General features: G+C 42.1%; 1 protein-coding gene and 1 long non-coding RNA gene across 2 annotated transcripts; both read left to right on the top strand.

Annotated features, from left to right (window-relative positions):
* The first annotated feature begins 513 nt into the window (after positions 1-513).
* Positions 514-1,512, top strand: LOC125378003. Its single transcript, XR_007219976.1, has 3 exons — positions 514-575; positions 935-1,019; positions 1,414-1,512. It is a non-coding gene; the product is annotated as an uncharacterized LOC125378003 (long non-coding RNA).
* A 540-nt stretch (positions 1,513-2,052) lies between these two features.
* On the top strand, positions 2,053-6,303 carry LOC124113376 (multiple epidermal growth factor-like domains protein 10). The gene is made up of 3 exons (XM_046473677.2): positions 2,053-3,334; positions 3,968-4,064; positions 4,647-6,303. Exons 1-3 carry the CDS (start codon positions 2,053-2,055, stop codon positions 4,912-4,914), a joined length of 1,647 nt encoding a protein of 548 aa, XP_046329633.2. The 3' UTR covers positions 4,915-6,303.
* The last annotated feature ends 6,914 nt before the right edge of the window (positions 6,304-13,217 follow it).

The raw sequence follows: 13,217 nt of genomic DNA, 5'->3' as shown, positions 1-13,217 counted from the left end.
CGTTAACGGGAACACAAGGTGTATATAGACATGCGTGTTACAACGTTGACGACGACGACATGGTGTATATAGACATGCATTTACTACTTTGAAGGGGACAACATGGTGTATATAGACATGCATTTACTACGTTGAAGGGGACAACATGGTGTATATAGACAAGGATTTACAACGGTGACGGGGTCACGGTAGTGTATATAGACATGGATGTTACAACGTTGACTGGGACAACAGGGTGTATATAGACATGCATATTACAACGTTAACTGGGATAACATGATGTATATAGACATGCATGTTACAACGTTGACTGGGATAACATAGTGTATATAGACATGCATGTTACAACGTTAAGAGGGACAACAGGGTGTATACAGTCATGCCTGTTTTTATGATTTCGGAGGCAGGATGTAGTTGTGCATGAATCACACTTGATGTATGCCATAGACAGGCAATAGATTTGTCCTTGTTTGATGTATGTAACGTAAAGGGAAATAGAAAATATGATTCATTCGGTCACTGTGTAGCTTTGCAAATGTGCCATCCTAGTCCTGCTCGTAACACCACGTAAAAAGGTAAAGTAATGTTTCTATAATTCACTTGAAAAGACATAATCGTTATATATTTCCGATCAGTGATGACAATCACACACGAGGGATGTCAAACACCTGGTGTCATCAATGCAATAACAGTAATTGTCTCAGAGATTATATTTCTTCATTTGCCCATAACATATGACCCTGTGTTGAGAAAACGTCACCAGAATAAGCCATGTTTAATGCCAGGAAATTAATGCTCAATGACAAGCTCAGTGGGAGTTATTAGTTATTTTATGTTTGTGTTTGAAGATAGATATAAGCAATTGTATTTGAGGTAACTATCTCTTTGTCGACTTATGATATGCTTCTGTAGGAAACCTTCTTGTCGACTACAGGTTCGAGGATTGACGCATTCAACCATGTGTCACCACAACACCCTCCTTCTGGCAATGTGCGGGCTGGCTCTCACACAATGTACTGGTGAATATATTAAACACCTATCCAACGTATATATTATGTAAATGACATGTTCGCCTTCACACATGGCATATCTTGAATATACTGTGGTGAACTTTGAAGTATCAATATTTTTATCAGTGGTTAAATGTCCGACACATCAATAAGATATGAAAAGATGTGCTAAGTAATCAGTGGTTATGGGAGAGTCTTGAATCATGAAGTATTAACGTTTGGTAAGGTATCAGGAATTAAATTATCTGGGATACGTGACCTCTCAAGTTTACTTTACAACATTAGTTCATCTTAAGTTCTGGCCTGATTTAGCATCTCACCAATTCACGTATGCTCAATCTATCCTACAAGTTCACAGCTTAGTTTGAGACATATATCGTTCGCACTGATTTTATTGTTGCAGCTTTTCCACCGTGCCAGGATATATATTCCAGTTGTAGAGAGTCGCACTGTCGTCAGCCAGGAGTGAAATCAATGTGCAATAGGACATGCGACCTTTGTCAAGAAGGTGAGAGGCAAATCTAAGACAGCTGAACTGTTCTCATATCGATAGAGTGTTCTGTGCAATATTCTCAATATTTAAACGGTCCATTTATCAACTGCCTATTCCCTTTATCTGGTATTTGTTTTTAAGCGACCTGATAATCATAGTTAATATTGAAACATACTTTCCACAGAGTGCAGATCGGGATATTTCCAGGATGGCTCCTCGTGCAGACAATGCAAGCATGCTGTCGATGTACAGTCAGTCGAATACAAAGATGCATGTGATGTTCCCTGTAACCAGAGCCACACGTGGGGTGCAGACTGTCTTACTCCATGTAGTACAGGATGCAGGAATCAAAGATGTCACCGGTGGAAAGGGCACTGTCTTCAAAACTGCCTGCCAGGTTACTATGGACCTACATGTGATTTAATTTGTGACACGTGCAGGCGGTGTGGGGACAATGTTGAGACGTGTGACAATGATGCGAGGTGTCTGTGTGGCTGCAAGAGAGGAAGACGAGGAAACAAATGTTTGCAAGAGTGTCAAAACTGTGAAATGTGTACAGGAAATAACTGTACATGTCAAGAAGGATTTCGAGGTGCGTTGTGTACAGAGACGTGTGCGAACTGTCAGAGATGTAATGGAGACAGTTGTACATGCAAGGCTGGATTCCATGGAGATGGCTGCACCGCCCCCTGTCCCCTGCACTGCCTCTATGAAGTATGTGGTCTGGAGGGAGGGTGTACACGGGGTTGTGAAGTAGGGTGGTATGGACGTTTGTGTGAAAAACAGTGCAATAACTGTGTCAGAGAAGCATGCTCATTCAACAGGGTATGTACATCCGGGTGCAATAGCGGATGGTCTGGTGACAAGTGTGACGAAGCCTGCAATGTCAGCTGTGAGGACGAACTGTGTTATCGTAACGGAACCTGTAAAAGATGCAAACCCGGTTTCCATGGAGACAAATGTTATAGCCCCTGCAGCAGTCACTGTAGTAACCAGAGATGTGACAGGAGTGGAACTTGTGAATCTTGCAGAGTTGGAAACTTTGGGGAAATGTGTGAGCGACATTGTCGTTCCAACTGTATGAACCATGCCTGTGAAAAAATGTCAGGAAGTTGTATTCAAGGCTGTACCACAGGCTGGTACGGAGATACGTGTCATCTGGAATGTTCCGACCAATGTGCCTCAGAGTCCTGCCACAGAGAGACTGGTTCCTGTAAGTCTTGTATGCATGGATTCAAAGGCTCCCACTGCAACGCTTCGTGTCCACAGTTCTGTACTAAATGTGAACAATATGTTGAAAAATGTCTCTCTTGTCAACAGCAACATTTCGGCAAGATGTGTGACAAACTTTGTTCATCCGGATGTAATGGAGGCACATGTCACCACCAAACTGGAATATGTTCACAAGGATGTATTGGAACTTCCTATGGCCTTTACTGTAACAATTCGTGCAGTGATCACTGTGTCAATAGAAACTGTCATACAGTTAACACTGATGTAGATACGCCCCAATGCACTGAGGTGTGTGAAGACGGATGGTGGGGTGACTACTGTCACAACACGTGTCTACAGCACTGTGTGAGATGTGACAGACATCATGACCAATGTCTGGAGTGTGTAGCAAACAGATACGGCGAGTCCTGTAACTTGACCTGTAACACTGCCTGCCTGAAGTCGCAGTGTAACATGACAGGAGTCTGTATAAACGGGTGTGAGGACGGGTTTTATGGAAGCAGGTGTTCTGGAACATGTCCCATGGTGTGCAACACATGTCTATATGATGGTGCCTGCCTTACTTGTCCTGATGGCTGGACGGGAGAACACTGCAATGGTAACAAACGTATTCGCATATAAACAATTGTACTGGTTAGTTATAATTGAACGCCACAACAACTCACTATGTAATCCCTGGTGGGGGTTCCACGTAAGAATGTGTCCCAAATGATGTTTGTTTCATGACGACTTGCTGGATTGGATTGGCGACTTACAGCTTTTATAGCGTGTCACCGTACCCAACAACTCGAGTCATTGCAACAGGGAACTCATTCAACAGATTCTGGCACAGGCCTTGATTGTTGTGATAGATTAGCATTAACGTCTTACTTGTGTGTTATTTCACTCATTATGGAAACGCTTAAAGCCAGCTAAATATTGTCATGGAAATGGGTTTTCTTCACAGGTACCTGGTGGCAATTGTGGCCGCAGTTTTCTGTGCAGAGTTGCCTCCCGTGGGCACGCCAGAAACTTTTGATCGTGGGTTCGAATCCCGATTCGCCCCGATTATGTTTCTATGTTTGTCAGCACCATACCCATGCTTGTGGGTTTCATCGAAGTGGTATCCCTTTGGGCTTTCGTCCCAAATTAAGCGGATACGCCGTGATATAACTGGAACACCGTTCAGCTCACTCACCCACTCACTCATAATTACCAAAGAAAATATTTTGCGTCCTTGTCGTATTTTCAGAACAAAGTTCACATCGTCGCCAGATATGGATCCTTTCTGCTGCGGTTGTTGTTTTGGTCTCTCTTGTTATCATCATGGCCGTGCTCTTCCTTAAGCGGTAATAGTACATTTCTCAAACGATTGGGAATAAATATTTGAATAAAAATAAATTGGAAATTTAAACTTTCACAGTAACTACACTTCTTAATAAGAGCTAAGGGATGGTCAGGTAGCCTTGTGGTTAGGCGTTCGCTCGTCACGCTGAAGACCCGGGTTCGATTCCCGACATGGGAACAATGTGTGAAGCCCATTTCTGGTTTCCCCCGAATATTGCTTGAATATTGCTAAAAGCGGCGTAAAACAAAACTCACTCACTCACTCACACACTTACGCCGGTATTTATACGGTGTTGTCGTGATTGTCTAATGTGCCGTAATTCCAAGTGCTGAGTTGCGTTCCTTAGTACCGCTAGAAACCTATGATCGTGGGTCCGAATCCCAAATTCTCCCTGATTATGTTTCAATGTGCTCATGGTAAATTTCTTAGAATTTCTTTAAGGGGTCATCTTTTATTTAAAATTTTAAAAACTTATATTTAGTTGATCGGAGAATGCATGCGGGCACTGTATTAAATACCATACATATGCGTGTTACTTTGCGCTTCTAAAACATGCTATTTCTTTGTTATTTGTATCTTGTAGGTACGCAGTGAACGGTTCGGGTGGGATATACATGTCACCTGTACAAAACGATCTGGAATCAAGATCCGATGACATCTCGCTGGAAGAGCTTGGTGGGTCACGTGACAGTGATTACCGACATTATGAAATGATTCAATCATCGGCTGGTACAGATGAAGATGACGATTCGCCTGATGTAGTTGAAGCTGCAGATCAGAGACGCTATGAGACGCTGGGGCCATCCGATGACGCCACACGGTACACACATCTGGTGTCATTTGTTGATTAGATTCAGGCTTGATTGAAATACATTCTGTATGTGTATATGCTGTATGTATAGCTTTGCACTTTAAAACTTTAAAAAGTAATTGGTTGCTTGGATGTGTCGTGTAGTGCATTATGATTACAAGATTTCTCTTTTTAGCGAGCAGATTATGTTTGTGCAAAGTGTGACACACTCAGCATTTAGAAATATGCTTATTTGTTTGTTTCGTTACTTGGCGTGTGTGCAGTTATCTCCCTTACACTGCACTTGCTTAAACTGGAACTTCCGGTTTCAATCAAATATCCTCCTGGTTTCAGTGTGGCTGGTTTTGGGATTTCGACTTCCTTTTCTGTTTGCTCTCTCTTGTATCATATACCCTGTGATATATCACTGAACTATTCAGAAAATATATTTACCCTTCTTTATAACTATTCACAATTCTACATGCTGTGAACCTGTACACAAGACGTTATTCTGTACAAAATGACACTGGCTTGTCCAAACACGAGGCGCTGTATAATCCTTAGTTTTTTGTCAGCACTCTGTTTAATCTATTAATGTAGTGTCACATACTGTCAATTGTTTCAGTAAATGTATTGTAACCTGTTACTCACATGTTAATAATTGTGTATTAATATTTATGTTGTCCAATGACATCCATGTTGTTGTCCAGGAAATCCGAATAATGTGTAATCTTTTATTTCTGAGTCACCCTGAATCAGGCCTCAGTATGAGTGAGTGAGTGAGTTGGGTTTAACGCTGCTTTGAACAGTATTCCAGTTATATCACCGCGTGTCAGCTTTGACGTTTACCACTTTGGTGAAACCCCAAGCACGGTATGGTGCTGACAAACCCGGACACGGGACGAGCCCAGATTCGAACCAGATTATGGCGTGCCCAAGGGACGCAACTCTGCACAGCATGTAGGAGCCAGTGTAGACTTCCGACCTACGCCTGACATTATGCCATTATGATTCAGACATCCAACAGCGTTCTCCTCTTAGTTCTTGTACAGTTATCTCCCTTACACTGCGCCTCCAAACAGATATAGAATTTTGGTTGTCAAATGAATTATCCTTCATTTTTGTTATATTATGTGGATTTCATCATGGCTGTTTGTATAGTATCAATATCGTTTTCTTCGGGCTTCCCTTCAATCGAATTCTTTTTCATGAAATGCTCTGAGGCCACAAATATTTTAGTAACTTCGATGTACCCATCATGTTGTTCAAAAATCCAAATGTTTCATGCGCTGTTAACGCTCTTCTATGCAAAATGACACCGGTTACCCAAACACCCATGTTCAATCCCCATGTTATTGTTTATTGTCGGACTTGGGTATATCTGTACATTGACCTCTGTACTGTGTATATATGCGCAGCTTATGTAAATAAAATGTCCGTGAAGTCCCCATTGTCTGCTTTGTCATCAATTGCTGTATACATAGAAAAAGCACAGTAAAGTTCTAACTCTCAGGCACAATATAGTAATAATTAAATAAGTGGAGTAAGATTGAACACAGTTTCAGGCCATAACTGAATAATAATAATATATGTATACATCAGGGGTCCGGAAACCGTCATATGCGCCGGACATGTCCGATTGGGAATCTCAAATGTCCGGTTTAAAATATTGCTTACCGGACATTTAATTTTTTCTGTCCGGACATTTTAAAAAGTATTGTCCGGACATTCTTAAATTTTGACCGGACATGATCAACAGTTAGGACTGAGCAGTTTCTGTCTATAAAACTATACATACATACCAAGAGTCCAGATATTCGTGCTTGTAAAAACTCCTTTATCCACACGAGACATGAAATTACTTGTTCATATACATACATACATACATACGTACGTACGTACACACACACACACACACACACACACACACACACACACACACACACACACACACACACACACATACATACATACACATACGGGTGGTCAGGCTCGCTGACTTGGTTGAAGCATGTCATCGATCCGAATTGCGGGGATCGATACTCATGACGTCAATCACTGGATTGTCTGGTCCAGACTCGATTATTTACTGACCACCCCCTCTAATTTAGTCGCCTCTCATGACCGGCAAGAGAGTCCTGGGACCTAGTCTAACGTGGGTCATAACAGCGACTTTGGAAATAAATATCGAAACAGTTTCTAACTGTCTGTAAAGCTAAATGAACATAAGCCACAAAAACAGTTACATGTTCATGAGCCTATTCATTACTACAGAAGAAGACTACTACCTTGTACGATTCCGACTGTATCAAAAGTATGGTTCCGACTGTATCATTTGAATCACTATAAAATAGTGATGATACCGGGTGTTCGCGAACGAGTGAGCGTATCCTGCCCCGTCGGTGGCACCGACACTCTTTGAAATTTTCGTAGAAAGAGCATGCTCGATTGTATCTCAAAAGTTGTGAAATGTAGACACCAAAGACTTGAATATAGCGCGGCATAAAGGGTAAATTGACGATTGGAAAGTTGAAGTCATCCCTCTTGTCATACAGTCTTGTGGAGAATTTTTGTCACACTGAATCTGAATGCATAGGGGGCGGTCGGGTAGCCTAGTGGTTAAAGCGTTCGCTCGTCACGCCGGGGACCCGGGTTCGATTCCCGACATGGGTACAATGTGTGGAGCCCAAGCTAAAGTTCAACTTCTTGGTGAAATTCCCTTGAATTTAATTTGCCAATCTGAGCAGACATTCCGATTCATAATCATTAAGAAAAAGATCAATAATGAGGGTAGCACAACCGGGAGGCCTACTTCTTGCCTAAATGTCTTAGCCCCAAAGTCAGTGAGGATGTTCAGCATTGCACATTGTGTTTTCTCTGTAAACTTCAGATGACATTGGCGTTCAGTTTTTTACAAATTGTCCTGAATTTCTGAAGATAACTATGAAACTATATCTATTATCGCCATTTTTAGTTACTAATGCTCAATTTATGAAGGAATGAAGTATTCCCTTAAGTTTGGGATAGCGGTGTATAAAGTGGAAAAATCTAATGTCTTGACAGAATTGAACTTTTCTGAGATTGTCAAAAAATCAGGCAAATCATTTGAGTTTTTGAGAATTCACATGGTATTATTTCAACCTGTCTCAAATATGTTTTTGTGTGTGAATTTAAAGAAAGTTCTTCCTTGATTGTTTAGGGATTGTGGTTAATCTTTGAAACAGGGATTTTATTGGTACATTTGCTTGACAGTAATATATATCTCTCTTTCTACGGATTTTTATGGAACCTTGGAATCCAGTAAATAGGAATGGACATGTCGTGAGCCACCAGGTAATAAAGTAGCGCTCAGGGCGTGGTTCAGGGTGTGGATTTGGCGAATAACATATGTAAAGTTGTATCCACATTAACACCCGTGCATTACCAATGTTCAAACAAGCATTTCAAATTCAATTGTACCTTCATTTATTAAATTATGAAAATACCCTTGCGTAAACTGTATTCATATTGAGAACTTGCTACATCAAGTAAATGTTGCTAATATAAACATTTGCGTTAATTCACATTCACTGCACATTAATCGGATTTATTTCAATCCTATTTTTGCATACACTCTTTTTAAGCTACCAGGTACATTTGTTATGCAACTGCAGTCGATTATCCACCCTAAGTTTCAAACCCTGTTACCCCGAAATGCCGGATTATCGAGTGTGCTGGGTCTTTTTTTCACAATAACCTATATTGTCTCCGATAGGTACGTGTGCTTGCTTGTTTGGAAACACGCAGCCTCGAAAACAATTTTGTTATCTTATTTTAAATCCCCGGATAGAATGACCAAGTAACCGCACCTTCCACGGGCGATTCAAATCTAGGGCTTGCTACGTGCTCTACGTCTCACTTAACCAACGACAGTAGCCGACAATATATCTTTGTGTGTTTCTCGAGCATGGCAGTCGTAATGCCTAGCACCGTGTGTGTCCACCATTGACCTGAATGACGTCACGGCACCCCCTGTACATGGCACCAAGAAGCCTGAGGATGACACTTTGTGGAATGGCAGTCCATTCTTCCTGAAGAACTTGGCGTAATTGTTGCTGATGCTGTGGCCCAGGTTGATGCAAACGCAAACGACTGTCTACCTCATCCTAATAATGCTCCATTTGGTTGTGATCGGATGACCTTTGAAGGCCACGACCAGTACGTTTATATTCTGCTCTCTCAGGAAACTAGTACACTCGTGGCTCTCGGGAAACTAGTACACTCGTGGCTCTCTGGAAACTAGTACACTCGTGGCTCTCGGGAAACTAGTACACTTGTGGCTCTCTGGAAACTAGTACACTCGTGGCTCTCTGGAAACTAGTACACTCGTGGCTCTCTGGAAACTAGTACACTTGTGGCTCTCTGGAAACTAGTACACTCGTGGCTCTCAGGAAACTAGTACACTCGTGGCTCTCGGGAAACTAGTACACTTGTGGCTCTCTGGAAACTAGTACACTTGTGGCTCTCTGGAAACTAGTTCACTTGTGGCTTTAGGGAAACTAGTACACTCGTGGTTCTCGGGAAACTAGTACACTCGTGGCTCTCTGGAAACTAGTACACTTGTGGCTCTCGGGAAACTAGTACACTTGTGGCTCTCTGGAAACTAGTTCACTTGAGCCTTTAGGGAAACTAGTACACTCGTGGTTCTCGGGAAACTAGTACACTCGTGGCTCTCGGGAAACTAGTACACTCGTGGCTCTCGGGAAACTAGTACACTCGTGGCTCTCAGGAAACTAGTACACTCGTGGCTCTCAGGAAACTAGTACACTCGTGGCTCTCGGGAAACTAGTACACTCGTGGCTCTCAGGAAACTAGTACACTCGTGGCTCTCGGGAAACTAGTACACTCGTGGCTCTCGGGAAACTAGTACACTCGTGGCTCTTGGGAAACTAGTACACTCGTGGCTCTCGGGAAACTAGTACAATCGTGGCTCTTGGGAAACTAGTACTCTCGTGGCTCTCGGGAAACTAGTACAATCGTGGCTCTCAGGAAACTAGTACTCTCGTGGCTCTCGGATAACTAGTACAATCGTGGCTCTCGGGAAACTAGTACATTCGTGGCTCTCGGGAAACTAGTACACTTGTGGCTCTCGGGAAACTAGTACACTCGTGGCTCTCAGGAAACTAGTACACTCGTGGCTCTCTGGAAACTAGTACACTTGTGGCACTCGGGAAACTAGTACACTCGTGGCTCGTGTGCTGCAGCGAGTTTCCTGTTTCGAGTGTAAAGGACCCGGATGTCGTGAGTCTAGGCTGATGTGGTGATGCGGGGTCTCTCTTGAACGATCACATTTAGTAGTGCCATGTTGCTGACATCGTACCCAGAGTCGGGAAATTGTGCTACGGGCAACATTCAACTCTCTTGCCACTGACGTATCTGATCCACCAGGTTCAAGTCTTCCAATAGCGATATTTCTCGCATTATGTTTTACTTTTGGCATGATGATTTTCAAAATTCACTTCGTTAACGGAATGATATTGATATTTGAAAACGACATGTGTCTTAAACTTCCTAAGAAACCGATGACAAATTCCCGGACTTGATAGTTTTTTTTCAGTTTCCCAAGAAATCCAATCATGCAAATGTCAAAGGTCATCAATATTAGGAAGGAAAGACAATAAAACCAATTGGTGACAAAAAACGTGCGGATGTATTTACGTGTAGCAGTTCATATGGGTAAATGTTTAAGTCATGAAGTTTACTGCCTGTTTTCACTATACTGTGAGTGAGTGAGGTGAGTGAGTGAGTGAGTGAGGTGAGTGAGGAGAGTGAGGTGAGTGAGGTGAGTGAGTGAGTGAGTGCGTTGGTGGGTGGGTGAGTGAGTGAGTGAGTGAGTGAGTGAGTGGAGTGAGTGAGTGGAGTGAGGCGTGCGTGGGTTCGTGGGTGGGTGGTTGGGTGAGTGAGTGAGAGAGTGAGAGAGTGAGTGAGTGAGTGAGTGGAGTGAGGCGTGCGTGGGTGCGTGGGTGGGTGGTTGGGTGAGTGAGTGAGTGAGTGAGTGAGTGAGTGAGTGAGTGAGTGAGTGAGTGAGTGAGTGAGTGAGTGTGAGTGAGTGAGTGAGTGAGTGAGTGAGTGAGTGAGTGAGTGAGTGGGTGGGTGGGTGGGTGGGTGGGTGAGTGAGTGAGTGAGTGAGTGAGTGAGTGATCGAGTGATCGAGTGATCGAGTGAGTGAGTGAGTGAGGTGAGTGCAGTTTTACTCTGCCTTTATCAATCATCACGTCGGGTACACAGAGAATAGGTTTCTAATAATGTACACAGGTCGGAAATCGAACCCGTATCTCCGACGTGATTAGCAACCACTTTATCCACTCATCGAGACCTATTACAAAAAGGTGTGCTATTCCTGATGTGCTCATATGATAACAACACAGTGCTTCAGACATAATGTATCCAGACAAATGAACCGACCTGCTCTAAATACCTATAATTACACAGGTACGCCTACTTCTTCCTAAGATCAAACCCAAGCATGACGAAAGTGATTTGAAGTGGTGCAATATCACCTGCGATTGTCTTAGATTTGAATTATATTAACTCTAGACAGGGTCCCGTGGACTTGTGGCATTTCTAGTGCCATGCATGCGCCCCGAACTGTACCAGTGAGTGAGTGAGTATGGTTTTACACCGCTTTTAGCAATATTCCAGCAATATCACGGCGGGGGACACCAGAAATGGGCTTCACACATTGTACCTATGTCGGGAATCGAACCCGGGTCTTCGGCGTGACGAGCGAACGCTTTAACCACTAGGCTACCCGACCACAGGTCTCGGCTGCTGCAACTGTAATAGATGTTTCATCATGTACAGAAATATAAAATGTTGATTCTATTGTTAATGATTATAATCAATCTCATTAAAATCAGATCTAAGTTTTACCTGCCGTTAAACAAAGCTTAGCGATAGCCAGAACTAAGATCTGATTTGAATGAGATTGGATTATGATATTCTGTATATTCCATAAATGAATCATTTACTTTTGCTGTTGATCACATATTACGACGTCATGTGTCAATAGTGTAAATACAATGTACGTGTCTTTTTTTACAGAAAACAGTTAGCTTTATAACGTGTCAATATTTCAATACAATGTACATATAACATGAAATGTATTCCGTAATATGTAATGTATTCAAGCTTTAACAAATAAACAATTTAGACCAAATAAATCTGAATTATTTTTGTCTTACGTTTTTCTCTCAGATTTGATATGGGTTTTAAAGAACGAATGTGTTTGTTGCAGAGAACGTAATTTAACACCCTTGCCCCGGGAAGATGGACTACATCACATGAGACCTAGTCTCGTTGTCACGGCTGCTATGTGTTAAAACAGTATAAGACCATGCTCACTCGCTGTCATGAAATGTCAATGTCATTCGATAGAACCGACTGAATTAGAATGAAATCAATTTTTCTTGAAGGTAAAGTCAGATATAAAGGGAAGCTATTCAAGGTAGAGGGCGCTACCGGATGGGGTATATGTATGAATTGTAAAGCACGGGAAGTTTAATCTCTCCTGTGGTGTCGCCGTTACACTGCTCTCAGTTAATTTCATGTTTAGTATGATCATTTTCTGTTGTCAGGTGTTGCAGTCTTGCTGCAAGACAAATGGGAATGTAAGCAGGTCGACTATATCGGGGAAACCGACAACTTCCCATGTCAAAAATACTCTTTATACTGATAGTTTCGTAAACACGAAAAAGTGTATTTCCCGGTATCATAAAACAAATAAGTTGAAACAAGTATCGAAACTACGGGACGTATTTTGGTAATGTCTCAGTTTCCTATTCCCGGGTAATAGTTGATATGGAGGAGAAGAAAGAATGCGGTATGCTAATTTAACAAGCGAGTGAATGTGTGAGAGAATGTTGTTTTATGTCGCAGTCGGAAATATTGCAGCTGTCACGACAGCCCGTTAATAATCGAGTCTGGGTCAAGCAAACCCTGGATTGAATACATGAGAAAAGATCTAGTAGAACCTGACAACCCGGTTCATTCCAGTCGCTTGTTACGACCAGTAGCGGGTATCTGACAGCATAATGTCGGCCCGACAGACCATAGCGAAAGGCAAGTTCGCAACAGTTGATCTACTTTCTACATTGTACAAGGCATGTCAATACATTATATTGTCAAAACAGCAATGAAACACTACTATCTACTAATTATATTATACAACATATTATAACAAATCATTATATTGCAAAAACAACGAAATGAAGTTTTCTTGTATTATCAAATGCTTACGCAAACACTAAGAATATAACTTGGTTTTAGAACACATAAGATTAGGTGGCGAGCTATTGGATTAGATATTGTATTGTAGATACAATT

Source organism: Haliotis rufescens, unplaced genomic scaffold (assembly GCF_023055435.1).
Source record: "Haliotis rufescens isolate VD_foot unplaced genomic scaffold, xgHalRufe1.0.p SCAF_1, whole genome shotgun sequence".
Classification (NCBI taxonomy): domain Eukaryota; kingdom Metazoa; phylum Mollusca; class Gastropoda; order Lepetellida; family Haliotidae; genus Haliotis; species Haliotis rufescens.
This window is presented reverse-complemented; position numbering and strand designations above follow the sequence as displayed.